This window comes from Sciurus vulgaris, assembly GCF_902686455.1.
Source record: "Sciurus vulgaris genome assembly, chromosome: 7".
Taxonomy (NCBI): Eukaryota; Metazoa; Chordata; class Mammalia; order Rodentia; family Sciuridae; genus Sciurus; species Sciurus vulgaris.
Window position 1 is genome coordinate 126,402,350 of NC_136467.1, and position 22,625 is coordinate 126,424,974.

A 22,625-nucleotide genomic window follows, 5' to 3' on the forward strand; every position below is an offset into this window, starting at 1 on the left:
TAAGAATTAGAGGGAGTGGGGTTGTGGCTCAATGGTAGAGCGCTTGCCTAGCACGGGTGAGGCACGGGTGTGGTTCCATTCCCAGAACCATATAACTAAATAAACAACAACAACGAAAAGAATTCTGTGACCTCCAGAATCTTGAGAAGGGTATTAACAAGGGGGTGGTGAGCACTAAAACAGTAATGTGCTATCAAGATCATTAATTCACATTTGATCAATACACAGATAAACACCCATTTCTAAAATCACTTAAATAAAGGAACATCAAATTGTGTAAGACCCCTCTACTCATTTAAAATAGAATTTTTAAAAATGTTTTAGAGTGTGCTCGCAATAAAAAGGAATTACGGTGTTAAGAGATTCAGAATTTAAAATTACAGAGAATTTGATTCGTTCTCAGGAACCTAAGCACGTTAACTCCACAGAGCTTCAAATGCTTCATTTATGAAGTCCATTTGTTGTGAACACAGTTTAAAAAATGTTACAGAGCTTGCTAAATTGTACACGTGTTAAATTCTCACTATTCTCACTATTCTCTTCATGTCTTATGAAATAATGAAATGATTTTATCATTCTTTCCTCGTCCCTTGAAAGGGGAACACAGACTTTTAAGATGTTAACAAAACAGCATTCTCTGTTCGCCTACGAACGTTTGCTTTTAGGTTCTTCCATTTAGGAAAATGTCCTCAAAATGTCCCTCAGGGATATATTCCCATGAACAAATGACATGACTTCTACTACACAAATCAAAAGGAAATGAAATTCCACTGCAAAGAGGAGTCCTCAAGCGCCACGCCTACGGGCTGTTCTCCAAACTGCAACCTCGAGCCACGACTGCAACCGCAACGCGTTTTCATTTCTCATGAGTCAGCGGACTCCATGTCTGGGAGGACCAAGGAAGGGCGGCTCTGGACGCACGAGTCGGTAGACGTCTATGGTACAGCCCTTCTATCTCCTTGCCAGCAGCTGGCGCCAGACTCGCTGGTTGCGGTTTGGAAATCTGCGCGGGAAGTGGGCGGTAGGCGGTAGTGGGTTGTCCCTTGGAGCTGCCCAATCGTGGTGCTCTATTCTGTAGGCTCAAGGCGGCCTCGGATTATCTTTTACCTTAACTGGTACCAGTCCCCTGCGAGTAGCCTCCTGTTTGAGCTCTGAGGGGCGGGGTGGGGCGACCTTTCGAATGTGCCTGTGCTCTGGGAGCTTCATCTATCAGCGCTCAGCAGGCTGTGAAAGACATCTACAAGAACCAATCAGCGATTCGACTCACTTCCGGACACGCACTCGCGCCACCTAGGTCGCGGCCGTTACTGGTGGCGCGCGCGGCGACTTAAAGTAGGTAAGTTCTGGGGGCCTCGCCCACGGCTCCCCTGGTACCATCTTGGTTCCTCCGGAGGGCGGGAGGGGCGTGCCTTGGGTGCGACTGGGCGGAGGTAACTTCGAAATTGCTGCGTTGATTGTAATACTCATCCTTGCCTAGCGCTCCGAGCCCAGTCTAGGTATGAGGACGCAGAAAGACGTTGGGCTCCGAGGGAACCCATTGCGGGGTGGGGATCAAAGATCTTGGCCTTTCAAATTGGAGCCAGGGGTCGTGGGCACCGCTGAATAGGCGCGTCAAAAGGACGGAATTAACACGTTCTCCACGGGGGCGTCCTTTGTCCTATCAATAGTTTCCCTCTAGGGTAGCACCTTTCTAGGTGAATTCCACCCATGCTATTTTGAGTTTCTGCCTTCTTTCATTTGTTCTTTCATCAGTAGGCTCGTTGATGTAGTTTCTCTAAAGGTAGGATTCATTTTTATGTTCAGAGGATCCCGAATATCGCCAATGGTACCAGGTGCACCATAATCACCATAGAAATGAATGATGGACCCTAGGGAAAAGACACAATTCAGTGATCCAGTCCTGGAGGCAGAGTGTGAAGGATATAAGGTTTACATTATAGAGGACTTGCTGAAGAGTTTAGGTTTTATTTTATGCTGTGGGCATTGAACACCATCAAGAGACTATATTATCTGGGTGATCTTGGGCAAGTCCCATAACCCATCTAGGTCGAAGTTTCTTTATCTGGAAAAATGGAGAATAATAATACCTACTTTACAGGGTTCTGATGAATCAGTCAATATAAACTATTTAGAACAGTGCTTGACACATAGGAGCCTCTTATGTATACCAGGTGTTATGTTCTTTACACTTCAATCTGATTACACTGAGGGTCTGATACAGTGTAAAAAATGGGACTTTGCAACCAGACACATATTTATTTCTGTCTGCCGATCTATCTGCTGTGTTATCATGAGCAAGTTATTTAATGTTTTTAGCACTAGCTGACTACTGTGCCTAACAATATAATACCCAACACATACTTGGCACATATTAGCAAAATTGTTTTTCAAACTATGAGTTGCAGTCTAGTAGTGGATAGTGAAATCAATTTAGTGGGTTGAAATCAGCATTTAAAAATTGTAGTGAACTGGGCGTGGCGATACAGACCTACAATCTCAGTGACTCAGAAGACTGAAGCAGGAGGATCACAAGCCTTGGCGCTTAGCAAGACCCTGTCTAAAAATTAAAATAAGAAAGGTCAGTGGTAGAGTGCCCCTGGGTTCAATCCTCAACCTCCCAAGTCACTGGGAATACAGGTATTCACCACTACACTCATTCTCAAAACTTTTTTTGAGATGTACCCTTCCTGGGGTATCTAGGCTAGCCTGGAACTCCTGGGCTTAAGTGATTATCCTGTTCCACCGTGCCCAGTTTTCAGACTTTATTTTAGATTTGAAAAACACATGGTTGTATATAATCATGTACTTGGAACCTTGTGATATTTCTTACTTTGTGTCATGGTCCAAAAAAATTATTTTAGTACTGGGGCAGTGGCATATACCTGTAATCCCAACAATTCAGAAGGCTGAGACAGGAGTATTGAAAGTTCAGGGCCAGCCTCAGCAACTTAATGAGGCCCTGAGCAACTTACTGAGACCCTAAGGGCTGAGACAAAAAGGGCTGGGGATATTGCTCAGTGGTAAAGCACTCCTGGGTTCGATCTCCAGTACCCAAAAAATAATAATAAATTATTTTAGCTAAACATGGTGGTGAACACCTATAAACCCAGCAACTCAGGAAGCTGAGGCATGAGGACTATAAGTTTGAGACCAACCTCAGTAACTGTTGAGACCCTCGGCAACTTAACGAGACCATATCTGAAAATAAAATATAAAAAGGGCTGGGGATGTGACTCAGTGGTTAAATGTCCTTGGGTTCAATTTCTGATACCAAAAAATAAAAATAAAAAGGCCTGGGGATATAGCTCAGTGATCAAGTGCCCCTGGGTTCAAACCCCAGTACTGGAAATTGAACCCACAGTCTCATGCATACTAAACAAGCACTCTACCACTGACCTATATCCCCAGCCCTTTTTATTTTTTTTTTTAAGACAGGGTCTTGCTTAGTTGTCCAGGCTGGTAGGGAACTTGAAATCCTCCTGCCTCAGCCTCCTGAGTAGCTGGGATTACAGGCATGTGCCACTGTACCCAACTTAAAAAAAAAAGAAAAAACTTTTTAAATTTGATAGTGCTGGACCTGAAATCAGGACCTTGCACTTGCTAGGCAAATGCTGTACCACTGAGTTACACCTCTAGCCCCACAGAATATTTTTTTAAATGCTTCAGAAGGATAGCAATAGAATGATTGGTAGAAAGAGAGGCGTCAACTACCTTTACTATCCAGGATTACCCCTACTTATTCTCTCTGATGCTGTGTGTGAACAGGTAATGGGTATGATGATGATATGTTTCCTTCCCAGACCATGGAAGACACCCAGGCCATCGACTGGGATGTTGAAGAAGAGGAGGAGACAGAGCAATCTAGTGAATCCTCGGGATGTATCTTGGAGCCTGTAGGACGACTGCATGTCTTCAGTGGTGCCCACGGACCAGAAAAAGGTCAGAGGGTATTGAGTGCTAAAGTATGGAATAGGTCTTTTATTTTTTTGGGAAATAGGGGAGAGTTACAAATTTACATATGTTTCAAGGAAATACAAAAAATTGTTTTACTAGGTTGGAGAAAAGGGGACTGACAGATGATTGTTTTAGGCTATAGCCCTGGATTCACAAGGAGTAATTTTACATTCATAGAAGATGAAGCGGATCAAATAAAAATCTGTGACTAGGCACAGTGACACCAGCCTGTAATCCCTTCGGAGGCTTAGGAGACTGAGGCAGGAGGATCATGAGTTCAAAGCCAGCCTCAGCAAAAGTGCTGGGGATATGGCTCAGTGGTTAACTGCCCCTAGGTTCAACCCCCAGTACAAAAAAAAATAACAAAAAACTGAAAACCTACTGTGATGTGGAGATGGGTGAGAGTGATGATTGCACAACAGTGTGTTCTTAATGCCACTGAACTGCACACTTCAAATGACTAAAAGCATAAATTTTATATTAGGTATATTTTATTAAAACAAAAAAATCTCGTGTAGATGGGTTGCATATGAATATTACTTTGCGTATATTCTTCAATTCCTAGGACCCCAGGTGATTTTATATTTTATTTTGAAATAGGGTCTCACCAAGTTGCTTAGGGACTTACTAAGTTGCCAAGCTTGGCTTTGAACTTTCAATCCTCTTGCCTCAGCCTCCCAAGCTACTGAGATTTATAGGCATGCACCACTGCACCTGGCTGTTCTAGGACTTTTTATTTTTCTAATGCTTTTGGAGGCTTTGAGAAGGTAGTAGAGTACTTAACTAGAAGATTTTTCCCAATGATGGGCCAGGACTCGGCCTTGGAACCTGTCTACCTCTCTCATTTTTAGATTTTCCACTATTCCTTGGGAAGAATGTAATAGGCCGACTGCCTGACTGCTCTGTGGCCTTGCCCTTTGCATCCATCTCCAAACAACATGCAGTGATTGAAATCTCAGCTTGGAACAAGGCGCCTGTCCTCCAGGATTGTGGGAGCCTCAATGGTACTCAAATCTTGAGGCCTCCTAAGGTCCTGAGCCCTGGTGTGAGTCACCGGCTCAGGGATCAGGAATTGATCCTCTTTGCTGATTTACCCTGCCAGTACCATTGCCTGGATGTCCGCCCACCCGGTGTTTCTCGGGGTCATTTAACTGTAGAGGAGACCCCCAGGGTACAGGAAGGAACTCAGCCCTCCAGACTTCCCTTGGCTGAAGACTCAGAGGAGGAAGTAGGTAAGTTTGTGTATTGGCAGAGTGCGTGAAGAGACAGGGATAATGAGTGTGGTATTGTCAAGTTACTCCTTTTTGTTCTTGCCAGATTTCTCAAAAGGGTGTGTGGTGAAAGAATCAAGGACTACATCCTCCCCTTTGGCAATGGTAGTTCCAGAAAGGTAAGTACCATGGGGCTAGACATGTGAGTCTTCAAAATAGGAAGAAGCAGGGGCTGAAGGATCAGTCTCTAAAAGGGATGATCACATTGAAAGTTGAGACTGGGGGTTTATACATATTCATTCACTCAACTGAATTTTTATGGAGCATCTCAGAAGTACAAAGCTGGAGGTGGAAAAACAAATACTACCTGTACCTACCCTCAAGGAACTCACAGTTAAGTGGGGTATCCCTTTCCAGGAAATTCTATAGACTCTTTCTTTTCCCTTTCACAGTGATGAAGAGGGGCCTTCTCTGGCCCCAGGTGACTCTCTTGCCTTCAACTTGGACAGTGACACAGATGAGGAAGATGGTCAGCAACCAGCAGCCAGGGAGGCCTCTTCAGCTGCCAGAAAAGGTGCTGCAGTAGAGGCAGAGCATCCTGAAGCCAATGAAATGAGAACTGATATCTGGCTAGGAAAAGCTCAGCCTTCATTGGAGAGCTGCAAGGACACAAAAGTCAAGAGGGATAAAGGGAATAGGATAGTATCAGTTGAGGTGATTCTGGAGAGAAGTCAATCTCCTGGGGACAACAGTGACACAGATGTGGATGAAGAGAACAGGCTTCCTGGTGAGCCAGCTGAGGCCCATTTGGAAAGGGTCCAACCTTCTGGCTTCTTAGACAGTGATACTGATGTGGAAGAAGAGGGAATCCCTGCAACCCCAGCTGTAGTGCCTATGAAGAAGAGGCAAGTCTTCCATGGATTTGGTACAAGAAGTCCTGGAACACTTGGATTGGCACAACTTCAGGAGAGCCCAGCTGGAAGTGATACAAATATGGAGGAGGATGAGGCCCCACTGACTGGCCCTCTGGAGAGAAGCCAAACTTCTATGGTTATTGACAGTGATACAGATGATGAAGAAGAAGTCTCAGCAGCACTCACTTTAGCATGTCTGAAAGAGAGTGGAGCTGTTTTATGGAACAGAAATGCAGATATTGAAAAGAACAGGGCCCAATCTGTGCTCCTTCAGGAGAAAAGCCTAACCACCTCTGGGAGAGATAGTGACACTGACATGGAGGAGGAGCTCCCAGTGGAAAAGAGAGAAACTGTCCTTAATGGTCATAGAGACAAAGAAGAAACCCTTATTACAGCACATTCAGAAAAGGGACAGCCTCCCCTTGGAGATAGTGATGTAGGTAATGAAGCAGATATGAGCTCATCAGGGATCTTTCTGGAGAGAAGCCAAGTCTCCTCTACCATGCGGGACGTCAACATAGAAGTGAAGCAGGAAGTCCCATCAGGGCCAACTGTTACATGTTGTGGAAAGCATCAGGTGCCTGTGGAGGGGACAAATCAAAGAGATAGGGAAGCCAACGGGGGCCCAGCAAAGCTGCCTGTAATGCCTCTAGAGGCAGTCCAGCCTTCTGATGAGGAAGGTGAAACAGATATGGAGGTGGGCATGTCTTCAGCAGTGGCAGATATAAGAAAGAGCCAGCTTCTGGCAGAAGGGGACGCTGGAACACAGAGGGCTACAGCTGTACTTGAGTCAGAGGGCACTCTCAAAGTGAGGGCCTATGGTGGATCACTTATGGCACAGATACAGCAGATGGTGGTGCACACAGGTGCTCCAGGGGAACCCCTCCAGCCACAGAGAGAGGGATCCCAGACCCTTACAGGAAGGGAAAAAAAACTACATGTTGGCGAGACCAGGGACTCCAAAGATAGTCATGATGGTAAGTACTGCCCTTTCTTCCTCCTTAGCTCTTGAAATAAACAGTGGTTAAAAGAAGTGGGGAGGGCTGGGGAGATAGCTCAGCTGGTAGAGTACTTGCCTTGCAAGCACAAGGCCCTGAGTTTGATCCCCAGTACCGGAAAAAAAAAAAAAAAAAAAAAAAAAGAAGTGGGGAGAGAATAATAGAGCTAAAGTAAGGAGTTATGGGTCAGATAGGATATTTTTATTATCTGTCCTATACTTTCCACCAGATTCTGAAGATCTGGACCTTCAAGCTACCCAGTGCTTTGTGGAGAGGGAAAGTCAGAACCTGGATGGTGAGAACATTTGTGTTGTTTGGATTCAAGTGCCAGTGGGAACTGAGAAATTAGACTGGTAGTCTTTGAGGGGTGCGAAGGTTGATGTGTGTAGGGCAGAAGACCAGGAATGGGACCCTGGAGTTCTACGAAAGAGCTGTGTTTAGGCCATCTTTTCTTATGCAGCAGTTCAAAACTTGGAAGATTTACCCACCCAAACCTTCCTGTTTACTCTACCCCAAGAACTTTTGGACTCCAGATACAAGAAGTTTTCTTCTCTGTGTCCCTAACTTTTCATCCTTTCTTGTTTTCTTTCACTACATGTTTCTTTCATATTCTTTGAGTATTTTGCTAGTATTTCTCCATCTCAAAAGAAAAACACACCTTGATTAGTTTAGATCATTTTTTTAGAAACCACCGTTGGTGCACACCTGTAATCCCAGCAATGCGGGAGGCTGAGGCAGGAAGATCACAAGTTCAAAGACAGTCTCAACAACTTAGCAAGGTTCTAAGCAACTTAGTGAGACCCTGTCCCAAAATAAAATATAAGGACTAGAGATGTGGCTCAGTGGTTAAGTGCCCTTGGGTTTAGTCCCCAGTACCAAAAAGAGAGAGAGAGATACCTACCACTGAGGAAGCTTTCCTATGAGGATATCTGTATGGTTTGTTTTGTTTTTGTTTTGGTGTCGGGAAGGAACTCAGGGCTTTGCTCACATGAGGCAAATGCCTTACCACTGATCTACATCCCACCCCAGGTGTGTTTTTTTTTAAATAACATTATATTTACTATGAGCCTAATCCCAGCTTTTCTATAATATTGGACTTATTATCCATGAGTTCATATTAATTGTTTCTTAACCTTAAATTTTTTAATCTGCCTCTCTTTTCTTTCTGTCTCTCTCTGTCTCCTTACCTTTAGGTGCCCTGGATGAGCCATGGGAAGTCTTAGCTACACAGCCATTCTGTCCAAGAGAGTCTGAGGCTGCTGAACCCCAGCTCATCGCCACCCACCTTGAGGCCAATGGATCTTGCCTGTCTCCACCTAGGGCAACACCACAAGACCAACATCCAGAGAGCCCAGTTCACACAGAGCCATTGGGGACTCAAGGCATAGAGATACAGACTGTGGAGAAAGACATGGGTACACTAAAAGAAACAGAGAGGGTGACCCCTGAGAGAGGGCCACTGGAAAGGGAAATCAGGGAAGGGCCCCCAGAAGGAGAGAGAAAAGATGTGATGGGGGAGGAAGAAAAAACTAAAGGGATACAGGACAGACAGCAAAAACAGGCTTTAGCTAGAGACGCTCAGAGACCAGAGTCTGATAAAAAGGTGAAAAGCATGAGTCCTGAAAGGCATAAGGAGAACTTGAAGGTAGAAATGGAGATATCTGAGGAAACAGAAGAAACAGAAATAGAGAAGCAGACCCTCACAAGAGAAATATTTGAGAAAGTAGTAGAAAAACCAGTACCCAAGAGAGTATGTGAAGCAACTGAGTTAGAAGTGAACTTGGAAAGAGGGGAGATAGAGGGAGGGATCCAGAACCAGAAAGGGCAGGCTGCCAGTCCAACACTAGAGCCTGGAGTTGGGGCAGGGGAACTTCAGGGACTTGCTTCAGCCCCTGTAGTTTCTGGGAACCAGTCAGGTGGAGGAAGGGGAACCCCGGTGAGCCCCAGGAGGCAGCAGAGAGGTAAGTGAAGGCAGAAGGGAACCCAAGGTGGTATGTAACCCTCATTGTAATCATTCCCTGAGCAACCAGCTACTTAGAACTCAGCTGCCCTTGTGTTTTCTGTCTAGGCCACTTGAATTGCAAGATGCTACCTGCTGAGACAACTTCTAGGGTGAGAGCTGCTTTTTTGATCTTTTCCTATTCTATAAGTCAACCCTATATCCCCACCAGTACCCTTCTCCTGGTCTTCCTTTAAGCTATTCCTCTCCCCATATTCTCACTTTTCTTTCATTTTTATCCCTTCTTAGTTGACATCTATCCCTTTACCCTTGGCACCCATTGTTTTCCATACCTGTTTCCCAAGTAGTATCTCCCTCTACCTGAATCAGAAAGGTAGTCCCTTTCTTCATGTTTCTTCCTTCTTTGCTCCAACCATCTTCTTCATTTACCACCACCCATGTGTGGAAAACAGTATGGGGAGAGCTTCGTGGGAAAGAGGACTGCTTCCTCCCAGGGAGTTCCCCAGGATAATGGAAGAGAGGTCACATACAGGAAGAGAAATGCCAGTGAACACACTTCGACCATAAACAAGGATCAGGAACAGTGTCCAATTTCTGTCTTTCTCGCTACCCTTCCTGCATTGTTTCTGTTTCTCCCCAGGGTGATCCGGAATCCCCAGATGTTTGCCTGCCTGCTACAATTCCTGAAGCCTCAGCCCTACCCCCCAACTCCTTTATCTCTCAGAGCCAAAAACATCCTGCACTTCAGTCCCTTCTTTCTCCCCATTCATCATCTTCTGAGCCACCCATTCCTAGGACCAGGCACAAAGGGAGTCAGGAAACACCAGAGCCTCCTCTGCCCACAGAGCTGGAACCTTTCCACTCAAAGCCCAGTGTCAGGCCCCGGCGCTCCTCCAGGATGACACCCTCTCCGCTTTCCTCTGCTGCCCTTGAGCTCCACTCTGTTGCTCCCACAGCCCAGCCTGCCATCCCTAAGTCCACATCTTGGGCCACTAAGAGGACACACAGGTCCTCTGTCAAGACCCCAGAACTTCAGCTTTCTACTCCTACAGGCCAGCCCATTACCCCCACACCTATATCTCGAGTCACTCGGGTCAAGACAAATAGGTCCTCTGTCAAGACCCCTGAATCGGTTGTCCACACAGCCTCTGAGCCCCAGCCTTCCATCTCCACAGACCAGCCAGACACTTCTAAGCTCACATCCCGAGTCACTCGGGGCAGGACACTTAGGTCCTCTGTCAACACACCTGAACCATTGTTCCCCGTAGCTCCTGAATTTCAGTCTTCTGTTTCCACAGACCAGCCTGTCGTTCTCAAGCCCACATCCCGAATTACTCGGGGAAGGACACATAGGTCCTCTGTCAAGACCCCTGAACCAGTTTTCCCTGTAACCCCTGAACTACGGGCTTCCACTCCCACAGAACAACTGTTCACCCCCAAGTCCACATTTGTAGACTCTCAGGGCAGGACACATAGGTCCTCTGTCAACACATCTGAAGCAATTTTACCCACAGACTCTGAGCTCCAGCCTTCCACTTCCACAGACCAGCCTGTCATTCCCCAGCCCACATCCCGAGTCACTCGGGGCAGGACACGCAGGACCTCTGTCAAGACCCCTGAACCAATTTTATTCACAGGCCCCAAACTCCAGCCTTCCACCTCCACAGTGCAGCCTGTCACCCCTAAGCCCACATCCCGAGTCACTCGGGGCAGGACACATAGGTCCTCTGTCAAGACCCCTGAACCAATTGTACCTACAGCCCCTGAGCTCCAGCCTTCCACCTCCACAGAGCAGCCTGTCACCCCCAAACGCACGTCTTGGGCCACTCAGGGCAGGACACATAGGTCCTCTGTCAAGTCCCCTGAAGTAGTTGTCACCATGGCCTCTGAACTCCAGGCTTCCTCTCCCATAGACCGGTCTATCCTCCGCAAGCCCACACCTAGAATCAGTCGGGGCAGAACACGTAAGTCTGTTGTTGAGACGCCTAAACCAGTTGAACCATCAGCCCCTGATCTTGAGCCTCCCAACTCCACACACCAGCCTGTGACTTCTAAGGTTATACATCAGAGTGCAGCACTAGAGTCTTCAACACTAAGTGATGCCACACTCCCTGTCACTCCTGAATTCCATCCTCCTGTTACTATAGACCAGCCTGTTCCCTTTGAGCCCACTCCTCAAACCAGTTGCACCAGGAGACAGAGAGCTGCTGGGAAGCATGGCTCCCTCACACCTCTCATTGTCCACAAACCTAGCTCTGCACCCCCTGAACCTAAATCCCGATCCTCAAGGAACCAAAGAGCAGGGGCACAGAGAGAAGCTGAGGTCCTTGGGACCATTCCTGAGCCTGCCTTTCCCCAGCTTCCTGAGGCACCCACTCATGCTTCCCAGATCCAAAAGGTGGAAACAGCAGGTAGATCTGGGTTCACCCCAGAGCCCCCACCTAAGACCTCTCAAAGCCGCAAGAGACCTTCCACTACCATGGATTCACCCCCACTTCAAAAACGTCCCCAAAGAGGGGAAGTCTCCCAGGAGACAGCATTCCCCAAGGAGGAGGAAGATGCCCAGGAGAGGCCAGTAAAGGAAGAGGTGAGTAGAGGGCTGGAGTCTCAAAGCTAGGAGGAAGAGCTTCAGGACTCAGAATCGCCCACCAATCTCAATCTCAATCTCAGGACATAGAGATTCCAGAACCAGACAAGAGAAAGAGAGACCAGGCAGAGGAGGAGCCCAAGGGAGTACCAAGCCGAAGCCTCCGACGGACCAAACCTAACCAAGAATCAGCCACACCTAAAGTAGGAGAGAAGGGACCTGGGGTTACAAGGAAGGGTGGTAGCTGGTGTGAGAGATGGGCACTTCTGACATGGGTTGCTGTAACAAGCTCAGTCTAATCCCCAACAGGTACTCTTCACAGGAGTTGTGGATGCTCGTGGGGAGCGGGCAGTGCTAGCATTGGGGGGGAGTCTGGCCAGCTCAGTGGCAGAGGCCTCCCACCTGGTTACTGATCGAATCCGCCGGACAGTCAAGTTCTTATGTGCCCTAGGAAAGGGGATCCCCATCCTGTCCCTGGACTGGCTACATCAGGTGAGAGGCCAGGAGATGATGACAGACCAATAGCAAGAGACAGGAGACCACTTACATAGCTCTGTAAGAAACTGAGAGAAAAGAGGAGACTAAGAAATTGGACTTTAGTGATTCATACAAAAAAATATTTCATGAGCTGTCACCAGCTGCTAGGCAGGAATACTAGGTGGGGTGTGGCTGAGATCTGATGCTGATTGCTACCTCCCTTAGTCCCGCAAGGCTGGTTGCTTCTTGCCTCCAGATCAATATGTGGTGACTGATCCTGAACAAGAGAAGAATTTTGGCTTTAATCTTCGGGATGCCCTGCACCGGGCTCGGGAGCGAAGGCTGCTGGAGGTGAGAGGCTATCTTCTGTCCTGTGCTTCAGCCTTGCACAGGTTTCACAGTGGCTCAATTGCAGATATCTATTCTCCCCACCGTTTTTCTCTCTTAGGGCTATGAGATTCATGTGACACCTGGAGTCCAGCCACCACCATCTCAGATGGGAGAGATCATCAGCTGCTGTGGAGGCACTGTCCTCTCCAGCATGCCCCGGTCCTATAAGGTATGTTTGGTATGTTTGGGGTTGGCTGAAAGGGCAGCTAAAGAGGTAGCAGGAATGGGAGACATTTGGAGGAAATATAAAGGTATAGATGGGAAAGGGATAGGAATGAGGGAAGAGATCTGACACCAAATGAACTTAGTTTTATTTTGTATTTTAAACATTTTCAATTGTACACATGCTACATTTATTATCCTTTTTTCCCTTTGTTTCATTTATTCTGCTGAAATACTTTCTTCTTTACCCTTTCCCCACTTTTCTTTTTTCTTTTTTTTTTTTTTTTTTTTTTTTTTTGAGATGGGTGGGTCTCACTATTATTCCCCTGGCTGAATTTGAACTCCTGCACTCAAGCATCCCCCTACTTCAGCCTTCTAAGTAGCTGGGACTATAGTCATGTGCTACTGTGCCCACCTTTGCTGAAGCGTTTTTTTCTTGGGGAGGGGAGTTGGTACTAGGGATGGAACCTAGGGGTACTTTATCACTGGGCTACATCCCCATCCCTTTATTATTATTATTATTAGTTGTTGATGGACCTTTATTATTTATTTATTTATATGTGGTGTTGAAAATCAAACCCAGTGCCTTGCACATGCCAGGCAAGGGCTGTACCACTGAGTCACAACCCTAGCCCCCCAACCCCTTTTAATTTTTATTTTGAGACAGGGTCTCTCTAAGTTTCTCAGGGCCTAAGTTGCTCAGGTTGGCCTTGAACTTGCAATCCTCCTGCGTCTGCCTCTTGAGTCACTAGGATTACAGATGTGCACCACCATGCCTAGCTTTGTTGAAGTGTTTTAAAGCAAACTGCAAATATATTACTATATTACTTCCTCCTTTATATTTAAATATACATCTTTAAGAAATATGTACTTTTTCTTCTCTCTTTTTTTTTTAACCCAGTGTTCTACCACTGAGCTACATCCCCAGCACTTTGAACTTTTTATTTTGAGATAGGGTTTCACTGGGTTGCCCAGGCATGCCTCAAACTTGGGATCCTCCTGCCTCAGCCTCCCAAGTAACTGGGGACTACAGACATGTGCCACTAAACCTAGCTGATTCCCTCTCTTAAAACAACAACAAAGAAGGGCTGGGGATGTAGCTCAGTGATAGAGTGCTTACCTATCATGTATAAGGCCCTGGGTTTGGTCCCCAGGACTGCAAAAAAAAAAAAAAAAAAACAGAGAAAATACATTCAGTTACCCCGTATATTGCTGCATTTGTGTTTTGGATGTTTTTTTTTTTTTTTGGTTTTGTACCTGGAATTGAACCCAGAGGCACTTTACCACTGAACTACATCCTCAGCCCTTTTTACTTTTTATTTTGAGATAGGGTCTCATTAAGTTGCTGAGGTTGGCTTTGAACTCAGGATCCTCCTTCCTCAGCCTCCAGAGCCACTGGTATTACAGGTGTGCTCCACTGCGCCCAGCTCGCATTTGTTGAATCTCCTAATTCTCTTACTGTGGAGCATCCCCCAGCTCACTCTGCCTTTTTTATGCCATTCACTTCCTGCAAAAACTAGATCAGTCATCCTTTAGAATTTTTCCCAGTTTGTTCCCTTGTTATGTGCTATATTATTTATTCCTCTATTTTATTTATTTCCTATAAATTGTAATTAATTTTATTTATTTGCAGTACTAGGGATGGAATCCAGGGACCCTTTACCACTGAGCTACAACCCAAACCACATTATTCTTTCTCCTCCTCCTTCTCTTTCTTCCTCTGCCTTCCTCCTCCTTCTTCATTTCAATTTTGAGATAGGGTCTAAGCTTCCCAGACTGGCCTTGAACTTGTGATCCTCTTACATCAGCCTGTCAAGGTGCTGGGATTACAAATGTGTACCACCCTGCCTGACTAATTTTAAGAGGTAGGATGAATTCAAGAGCAGCCTTTCTGGCAAGAATATGTCACAGATAGCTAGCTACTTAGGAGGTTGAGACCAGAAGATCACAAGCCTGCCTGGGACAATTTAGCAAGACCTTGTTTCAAAATAAAAAGGACTGGGGATGCAGCTCAGTGGCAAGTGCAAGGCCCTGGGTTCAGTCTTTTTAGCACTACTAAAAAGAAGAGAGAATATTTCATAGGCAGTAAGTACAATGAGTTTCATATCAGGAGATACTACTTCAGTGATGCTAGCCCTGATTAGTGGTTCCTAAGTCTATTTGTGGGACCGTTTTTCATCCCTGACTTTTTGCTTTGCTCTCTTCCCCAGCCTCAAAGAGTTGTGATCACATGCCCCCAGGACTACCCACGATGCTCCATTCCATCTCGGGTTGGGCTGCCCCTCCTCTCTCCTGAGTTTCTACTGACAGGAGTGCTGAAGCAGGAAGCCAAGCCAGAGGCCTTTGTCCTCTCCACTTTGGAAATGCGTTCCACCTGAAAACTCCAGTACTCTTTTCCCTACCAGATCAGTAAAGTTTTCTAGAAAAAATTTGGAAAAAAGAACTCAGGGCTTTAGAAAGCACTGGGGTGTATTGATATGACATGATGGAAATGGGTGGAACCAGAAGGGTTTATGGGAAAACAGAAAGATAGGGAGATTTGGACCCACAGATTTTCTGAAATGGCCATTTTAAAATTGGCCAATCCTGGGATAGGAGCGTAGCTCAGTGGTAAAGCACTTGCCTAGCATGCATGAGACCCTGGGTTTGAGCTCCAGCTTACCCCAAAACAACAAAAAATGGACTAATTCCATGTTCAGATACCTTAATCGATGCTTGTCTTTAGCCACACTGATGTAATTATTAGTCCATGGCATACCCTCCTCTCCTACTTAGAAGCCATGTCTCTTCTTTTCTTTCTGGAATTCTTACTTGTCCTCAAAAAATAGTGAAAACAACTTTGGCATTAGGAACTTGAAGGGATACTTGGAGTGAGTGGATGTGAGGGTGAAATTATGGAATGGTACTAAAATATTTTTCTCTCTCTCACCTCACCTGTTTAAGAGCATCCTTAGCTTTGACTTTGAGCAACTCTCTGCACTTTTCTGGCCTGCTTTTACAGTATTTATAAAATTAGACCTTTGGCCTGATCTCTGTGATCAATAAATATTCACTCTGTGCCTTATGGTGTGGTGCATTTTTTTGTTTTTGTTTTTGTATTTTAGTGTCTGGCCTTGAAACAAACCTTTTTTAAAAATTAGTTATGAACCTTTATTTAACTTAGTTATTTTCTATTTAGGGCAAATTATGTAATATTAAAAGTTGGTCAGTTATAAGGATGTAGAGAAATTAGAACACTTATATATTGCTGGTAGGAATGTAAAATGGTTTGGCCTCTGAGGAAAACAGTAACAGTTTGATAGTTCCTTAAACAGTTAAACATTAGGGACTGGGGTTGTGGCTCAGTGGTAGAGCACTTGCCTAGCATGGGTGAGGCACTGGGTTCGATTCTCAGCACCACATATAAATAAGTAAATAAAGGTCCAACAACTAATAAAAATAATTTGTTTAAAAAATTAAACATTAGAAATTACCATATGACTTAGCAATTCTGCTCCTAAGTATATACCCAAAAGAAATGAAAACATGCTTTAAAAAATATTTATACATGAGTGTTAATATCAGCACTTTCCATAATATCCAAAAGATGGAAATAATACAAATGTTCATCAAGGATGAATGGATAAAAAAATATGATATATGCATACATGGAATATTATTCAACCATTAAAAGGGATGCAGTACTAAAAAGTGCTGCAATATTTTAAGGATTAACCTCAAGAACATTTTACTAAGTGGAAGAAGCCAGACACAAAAGGACACATATTATATGATTACACTTCCATGAAATATCTAGAATGGGTAAAACCATAGAGACCAAGAGCAATATTGGTGGTTGCTAGAGGCTAGAGGGAGGAGAAAAAGGATAGTCACTGCTTAATGAGTCCAGAGTTTTATTATGGGATGATGAAAATGTTTTGGAATTAAATAGCGGTGGTGCTTGTATACATTTTCAAATGTTACTAAATGCCACTATATTCTCTTTAAAGTGGTTAGTTTTATGTCCTGTGAATTTCACTTCAATAAAAAAAATCAATTTATTTTGCATACTCTGTATGTAAGGTATGCTTAAGCTTGGAAAACTTTGGTGTAATAGAAATAATTAATATAAGCTTTGCCAAAACACTTAACTTTTTTTTTTTTTTTTTTTTAAGATTTGGAAATCAAATTCAGGGCCTTGTGCATACTAGGCAATCACTTTTTATCACTGAGTATACTCTAGTCCTGTACTGCCTTTTCAAATTTTTAAAATTTTTTTGGTACTAGGGATTGAACCCAGAGGTGCTTTTTTATTTTTGTTTTCTATTTTGAGACAGGGTCACATTGAATTGCTTAGGGCCTTTTTAATTTGCCTCAGCCTCCCAAGTTGCTGAGACCACAGGTGTGTACCACCATGCCCAAGTCTAGCTTTTAAATATATTCATCTATATAGTAAGTGTAGCCATTGTGGGTGTGGCGTACACTAAGACCTAAATACTGGTCCCCTTGGGCAACTGAAATTGTCCATAGCTCTGAGGCTTATGGGATTCGTTATAATACCTGCTGTCTTTAGTGTCATTTAATATTCAGGTAGCCAGGCACCATTGGCACATGCCTATTATCCTAGCAACTTGGGAGGCTGAGGCAGGAGGATTGCAAGTTCAAAGCCAGCCTTAGCAACTTAGCAAGGACCTGAGCAACTCACTGAGACCCTGTCTTTCTATAAAATATAAAAAAGGCTTTCTATAAAAAATAAAGAAGGCTAGGGATGTGGCTCAGTGGTTAAGTGCCCCTGGGTCCAGTCCCTAATACCAAAAAAAAAAAAAAAGGGTGCACTTCCTTCTCATGATTGGTCAATTTAAACTTCTAGAGAATACGGAGGGGAATCTTCTTACACTTTCAGTGAATCCCATATTTTAGCATATTGCTTTGTATAATAGTATATCTATTAGTAGGAAATTAATGGTACAATCATATTAGATAATTTGGGGAAGAGTTTAATAAAGTGATAATTCAAAGAAGTAGGCAGGTGTAGGGAAATCATAAACAATAGTGCAGTGCTTCTGTACCCACAGCTCTGCTATAACCTCAACTCAAAAAGATGAGAGCAGTTTATTTACAGAGGACTTCCTGAATAAATACTGTAACCTTCATTGGTGTAGTCCATTCAGGACCACTTTACTATGCAGAAAGCAGGGTGGGGAGTGAATCTAGAGGGAAAACACAGTATGTTTGGTGCAATATATGATGGCATTGATGCAGAGGAGCGTGGGAATACTGAGTCTCTGAGAGGGAAGTGGAATGCAGAGCTGTGGGAGGTTCTTTAATGCTCTTTGGCAGTTTTCATATCCCTTTACCCACAGGACTATCAGTTTCCTTTAATTCTCATCTTGTGCGATTCTTTTTCTCTCTAGGTGTATCTTTCTTTTATCTAAAAGTTGAAGGAGTAAGTTTGTTGGTTTGTTAATTTTTTTTTTTTGAGACAGGGTCTCTTACTAAGTTGCTTAGGACCTTGCTAAATTGCTGAGACTTGCTAAGTTGTTTAGGGCCTGGCTAAATTGCTGAGACTGGCCTCCAACTTGGGAGCTGCCACAGCCTCCCAAATCACTGCACCCTGCACAGGGAGTAAGCTTAATGATATCTAAGATCTGCATATGTACATGGGACTAAATACTATATGATCTTAAGTTCTGATATTTACTTTTAATTTGCTTTTTAGATATTAATATTAATCTGTAGGTAATTATAAGCAGTCTATAGGAAATGTTGAAAGATCTTAGTGGTTTCTGACTAGTAGGTGGAGTCAAACTAATGAAGTTGCAGAGTAAAGTCAGATAGTGTCAGTTATCACAAGCTTGTATAAAATTACTGCTTAGTTTACAATTGTAATAAAGTAATAGTTTTGCACCACACATTTTAACACAGTTTTACTAACATGGTTACAAATCAATCATCTTTGCCACTTATTAGAGGCTGAGAATGTAGCTTAAAGGTTGAGGCTTTGCCCAGCTTGTGGGAGGACCTGAGTTTCATCCCCAGCATCACGAAATAAATATTTAAAAAACAAACAGCTAGCTGTTGTGGTGCAGGCCTGTAATCCCAGCAGTTTGGGAGGCTGAGGCAGGAGGATCGCAAATTCAAAGCGAGCCTCAGCAATTTAGCAAGGTCCTAAGCAACTTAGCGAGGCACTGTCTCAAAAAATAAAACGGGTCAGGAATGTGGCTCAGTTTGATGCGTCCCTGGGTTCAATCCCTAGTACCATAAACAAACAAATATAACAAGATGTATTAGGCGATTCAGAGCTTAGGTTCTCATCCTGTGTCAAAATCCGTTCTCACCGTTCATTATTTGTTAACTGAAGATTCGTAACCTCAGACCCTCATTGTTTTCCAGTCATGGCTAAATTAAAGCAAAGTTTTTTTTGTTTTTGATGAACTGGGAATAGAACCCAGGGCGCTGTGCCACTGAGCTATATCCTCAGTCTCACTAAAGTGCCTTGGTTGACCTCGAATTTGCAATCCTCTTGGCCAAATCTAGCAAGTCGCGGGAATTACAGGAGCCAGCCACCGCGCCCAGCTGAAAAGGGCCTCCTAATGTTCTATTTCCACAACTGCAAGAGAGAACTGTCATTTTTTTCGATGGGAAAACTAGCCGCACTGGGAGTCAATCCATGTGGGTGGCTGCAGAGCTGCTGTCCTTAACACTTCTCTGAGGATTCTAACATTCCCTTCTGTGACGCTGACATCGCCAGCTCGGAAAGGAACCTCTGCATCTACCCTGCCTCCGAGGGGGCAAAGCCGCGCGCGCGCGGGCGGGCGGGAAACCAAGCGTTGGCGTGCAGGAACCCCGCCCTCCTAGGCAGGACCTCGGCGGGGGGCGGGGTCTGCTGCCGCGGGAATCCCAAACCCGCCCCTTTCCCCACCCCTCCATTTCTCGCCATGGCCCCTGCACTGCTGCTGGTGCCAGCTGCTCTTGCTTCTTTCATCCTGGCCTTTGGCACTGGAGTGGAGTTCGTGCGTTTTACCTCCCTTCGGCCACTTCTCGGAGGGATACCGGAGTCTGGTAGTCCGGGTGAGCGGGAGGAATCGAGGACTAGGTTTGGAGCAGGGAGGTGGAGCCGGAGAAGAGGGTGCGAGGGCGGGGCTTGGAGACAAATGACAGTGAAGTCTGAGCTAGGGACCTCAGATCGCGAAAGCTGCCCAAAAGCTGCAGGGGAAAGGGACCATAGAACTAAATTAGGAATGGTTTGGCGAACCGGGAGAGTAAAGACTTGAGGGGGAGGGAAAGGGCTATACACAATATTCGAAGAAAAGTATTTTGTATAGAAAACTAGGGAGAGGGGAGTGTTACAAGGGGGCGATCCAGAGATGGCCTCTCCAGCCATGCTTTTGGTGGCTATCCAACATGCATTTTTCTATGAATCCTTTTTCCCAGGTCTGACAGAGGCCTAGGGAAGAGGGAAAATACAAGGGATGGAAAAGTGAGAGGGGCCAGCCTAGATGGAAAACATTAACGTGTTTGAAATCATTAAGGGACATGACATGGGGCTCCAATGGGAAATAAGGGTAAGGGGAGATTTTCTATTTATCTTCTTGATCTTTTGTTCCTTTCTCCTGCAACTCCCCCAGATGCCCGCCAGGGATGGCTGGCTGCCCTGAAGGACCGCAGTGTACTTGCCTCCCTGGCTTGGGATCTGGGGCTCCTGCTACTCTTTGTTGGGCAGCACAGCCTCATGGCGACTGAGACAGTGAAGGCATGGACATCCCAGTACTTTGGGGTCCTTCAGAGGTCACTGTATGTGGCATGCACTGCCCTCGCCTTGCAGGTATGAGGACTTGGCAGCGGATTCCCCAAGGGAGAGAGTCTGTGGCAGGTACCCCCTGGATTGGAGGGGCAAACTATGGTTTTGAGAAGAGAACTGAGGATGCTTATCTTAGTTTCTTTTCCTCCATGGCACATATCCTACTTTTTATCAAGAAGGGTGTACTTGTCATTCCCTAGGCACAAGATGTGCATTCTCACCTTTGCAACTTTGTTCACATTATCCTGCTTGAGATCCCCTCTTTAACTCCTTTTCAGTCCTACCATTTCTTTCAAACCACCTCCCTAGGTTTCAAGAGAAAGCTTGCTTTCCATTTAGCAGTTAACCTGTCTTCTTATTGGGTGCCTAGTACTACTTTATGTACCTATCAGGTCATCCCCAACCATTTTTTAAATCCTCAGTGTAGACACAGGTCATTCTCACTTTCATGGGATCTTACTCAGCACCCTCATAAATGGGAAAGGGTATCCGAGGGTGAGGGCAGTCTCTGGGTCTGGATTTCTTAAGAGTAGGCAGGTGGGCTGCTGGGATACCCAGTCCCTCATCCTTCTTCAGCTGGTGATGCGGTACTGGGAACCTGTACCCAGAGGCCCCGTGTTGTGGGAGGCTCGGGCAGAGCCATGGGCCACCTGGGTGCCCCTTCTCTGCTTTGTGCTCCACGTCATTTCCTGGCTCCTCATCTTCAGCATTCTTCTCGTCTTTGACTACGCTGAACTCATGGGCCTCAAACAGGTGAGGCTTCCAGATTCCTGCCTAACATCAGACCCTGTCTAGAATTCTTTCCAAAGATTTTCCTATTCTGCCCACTGCCCCCCTGTAATTCTACCCTCCCCTTGCTTTTTATTCTTTCCTTTTCTTATAGAGTGTCTTCTTTTAGACTTTTCTAAAAGGCCAGCATCCATGGGTCTCCTGGGTCTGGGGAAGTCACATGGACCAGACAGGGGCTAGAATCTCAGAAGTGGATTCTTGGGCCTGATTTCCAGGAGGGTGGTGCCCTGAAAGAAAAGGAAGGAAACAGCTAAATTGGAAAGAGGGCTTGACTCCATTTCTAAGCTATTCTCCCTCTCTTAGGTCTACTACCACGTGCTGGGACTGGGTGAGCCTCTGGCCCTGAAGTCACCCCGAGCTCTGAGGCTCTTTTCCCACCTGCGCCACCCAGTGTGTGTGGAGCTGCTGACTGTGCTGTGGGTGGTACCCACCCTGGGCACTGACCGCCTCCTCCTTGCTCTCCTTCTTACCCTCTATCTGGGCCTGGCTCATGGGCTTGACCAGCAAGACCTGCGCTACCTCCGGGCTCAACTACAAAGAAAACTTCACCTGCTCTCCCGGCCCCAGGATGGGGAGACAGAATGAGGATCTAACTCTGGTTCCTAGCCCTGTACTTCCTCTACCCCTCAAATTCAAAGTCCTTTAACATCCAGGCCCTGATTGCCTCAGACCTGAGAGGCTCAAGGCCATGGACTGAAGGAGCTGTCCCTTCCACTGCTTGAGACTTCATTCCCCAAGTCCAGCTCCATACTGTAAATTCTGAGTTTTGACCAGTAGATTCCAAGGACCACTTCTCACCAGCCAGGAAGAGAGGATGTAGACTTCATCCCCCTCCTCATAGTTTAGGGCATGACCCCCTTCCCTGCCAATAGCCTCCTCAAAAGGAAATGGGTCTGCCCTGACTACTTCCTTGGCACTCTTACTCATCCCTGTGCCTAGGGGACCCCCTTCTCCACCTCCAGCTTCCACTCCTGGGCCAGGATCTGTCTGCGAGTGTGCCAGTAGTGTAGCCGCCCGCACTAGACTCCAGTTATGCTCTCCATTCCTACCCTAGTCTCTCCACCTCCCAAGGCCCCACCCCCGGGCTCAATCCAACCCTCTCCACCCCCACCCCTCACCTCCTGCAACCTAGTGGAGCGGATTCTCCCGCTTTTAACTTGGGTACTTGGGGCTCCTTATTTTCCTGAGAAACACTTGCTACAGGAAAATAAAAGCCTCGTTTTTCCACATATGGTATTCCGTACTCTGTCGACGTCTCAAGCGGCAGGGTTGAGTTTGGGAAGGCGAGCCAGAGCCTGGGAGCACCAAGCTCTGGAGTTTGGGTTGTCACCGCACCCTCTGGCTACCCGCTGGGCTGCAGCCACGCCCCATGGGCCCGCCCTCACCTCGGAGCTGCAGGGTCC

General features: G+C 45.7%; 2 protein-coding genes across 7 annotated transcripts; both read left to right on the forward strand.

Moving 5' to 3' along the window:
* The first annotated feature begins 664 nt into the window (after window positions 1–664).
* Window positions 665–15,717, forward strand: MDC1 (mediator of DNA damage checkpoint 1). Of its 4 annotated transcripts, none has more exons than XM_079148697.1 (14): window positions 667–1,336; window positions 3,801–3,939; window positions 4,806–5,186; window positions 5,272–5,344; window positions 5,618–7,056; window positions 7,307–7,372; window positions 8,271–9,038; window positions 9,146–9,189; window positions 9,678–11,624; window positions 11,708–11,827; window positions 11,934–12,116; window positions 12,327–12,452; window positions 12,550–12,660; window positions 14,864–15,717. In XM_079148697.1, exons 2-14 carry the CDS (start codon window positions 3,804–3,806, stop codon window positions 15,029–15,031), a joined length of 5,562 nt encoding a protein of 1,853 aa, XP_079004823.1. In that variant the 5' UTR covers window positions 667–1,336; window positions 3,801–3,803; the 3' UTR covers window positions 15,032–15,717. The 4 variants fall into 4 exon arrangements, 3 of the variants coding, with proteins under 3 accessions (XP_079004823.1, XP_079004825.1, XP_079004824.1); XM_079148699.1 differs by having other exon boundaries at window positions 8,271–8,492; XM_079148698.1 differs by having other exon boundaries at window positions 667–1,332.
* A 1,741-nt stretch (window positions 15,718–17,458) lies between these two features.
* On the forward strand, window positions 17,459–22,451 carry NRM (nurim). Of its 3 annotated transcripts, none has more exons than XM_079148705.1 (4): window positions 18,887–19,694; window positions 20,261–20,457; window positions 21,010–21,186; window positions 21,526–22,451. In XM_079148705.1, the coding sequence occupies exons 1-4, from the start codon at window positions 19,571–19,573 to the stop codon at window positions 21,805–21,807; spliced, it is 780 nt and encodes a 259-aa protein (XP_079004831.1). In that variant the 5' UTR covers window positions 18,887–19,570; the 3' UTR covers window positions 21,808–22,451. The 3 variants fall into 3 exon arrangements, with proteins under 3 accessions (XP_079004832.1, XP_079004831.1, XP_079004830.1); XM_079148704.1 differs by having other exon boundaries at window positions 18,889–19,703; XM_079148706.1 differs by lacking the exon at window positions 21,010–21,186 and having other exon boundaries at window positions 17,459–19,703.
* The last annotated feature ends 174 nt before the right edge of the window (window positions 22,452–22,625 follow it).

Excerpts from the sequence above, each read along its gene's own strand:
- MDC1 (XM_079148697.1), top strand. The coding sequence starts at position 3,804 with ATGGAAGACACCCAGGCCATCGACTGGGATGTTGAAGAAGAGGAGGAG. Across the intron at positions 7,057-7,306 it reads CTCCAAAGATAGTCATGATG|ATTCTGAAGATCTGGACCTT; the intron begins GTAAGTACTGCC and ends ACTTTCCACCAG. Across the intron at positions 11,625-11,707 it reads AGAGGCCAGTAAAGGAAGAG|GACATAGAGATTCCAGAACC; the intron begins GTGAGTAGAGGG and ends TCTCAATCTCAG.
- NRM (XM_079148704.1), top strand. The coding sequence starts at position 19,571 with ATGGCCCCTGCACTGCTGCTGGTGCCAGCTGCTCTTGCTTCTTTCATC. Across the intron at positions 19,704-20,260 it reads ACCGGAGTCTGGTAGTCCGG|ATGCCCGCCAGGGATGGCTG; the intron begins GTGAGCGGGAGG and ends CAACTCCCCCAG. Across the intron at positions 21,187-21,525 it reads AACTCATGGGCCTCAAACAG|GTCTACTACCACGTGCTGGG; the intron begins GTGAGGCTTCCA and ends TCCCTCTCTTAG.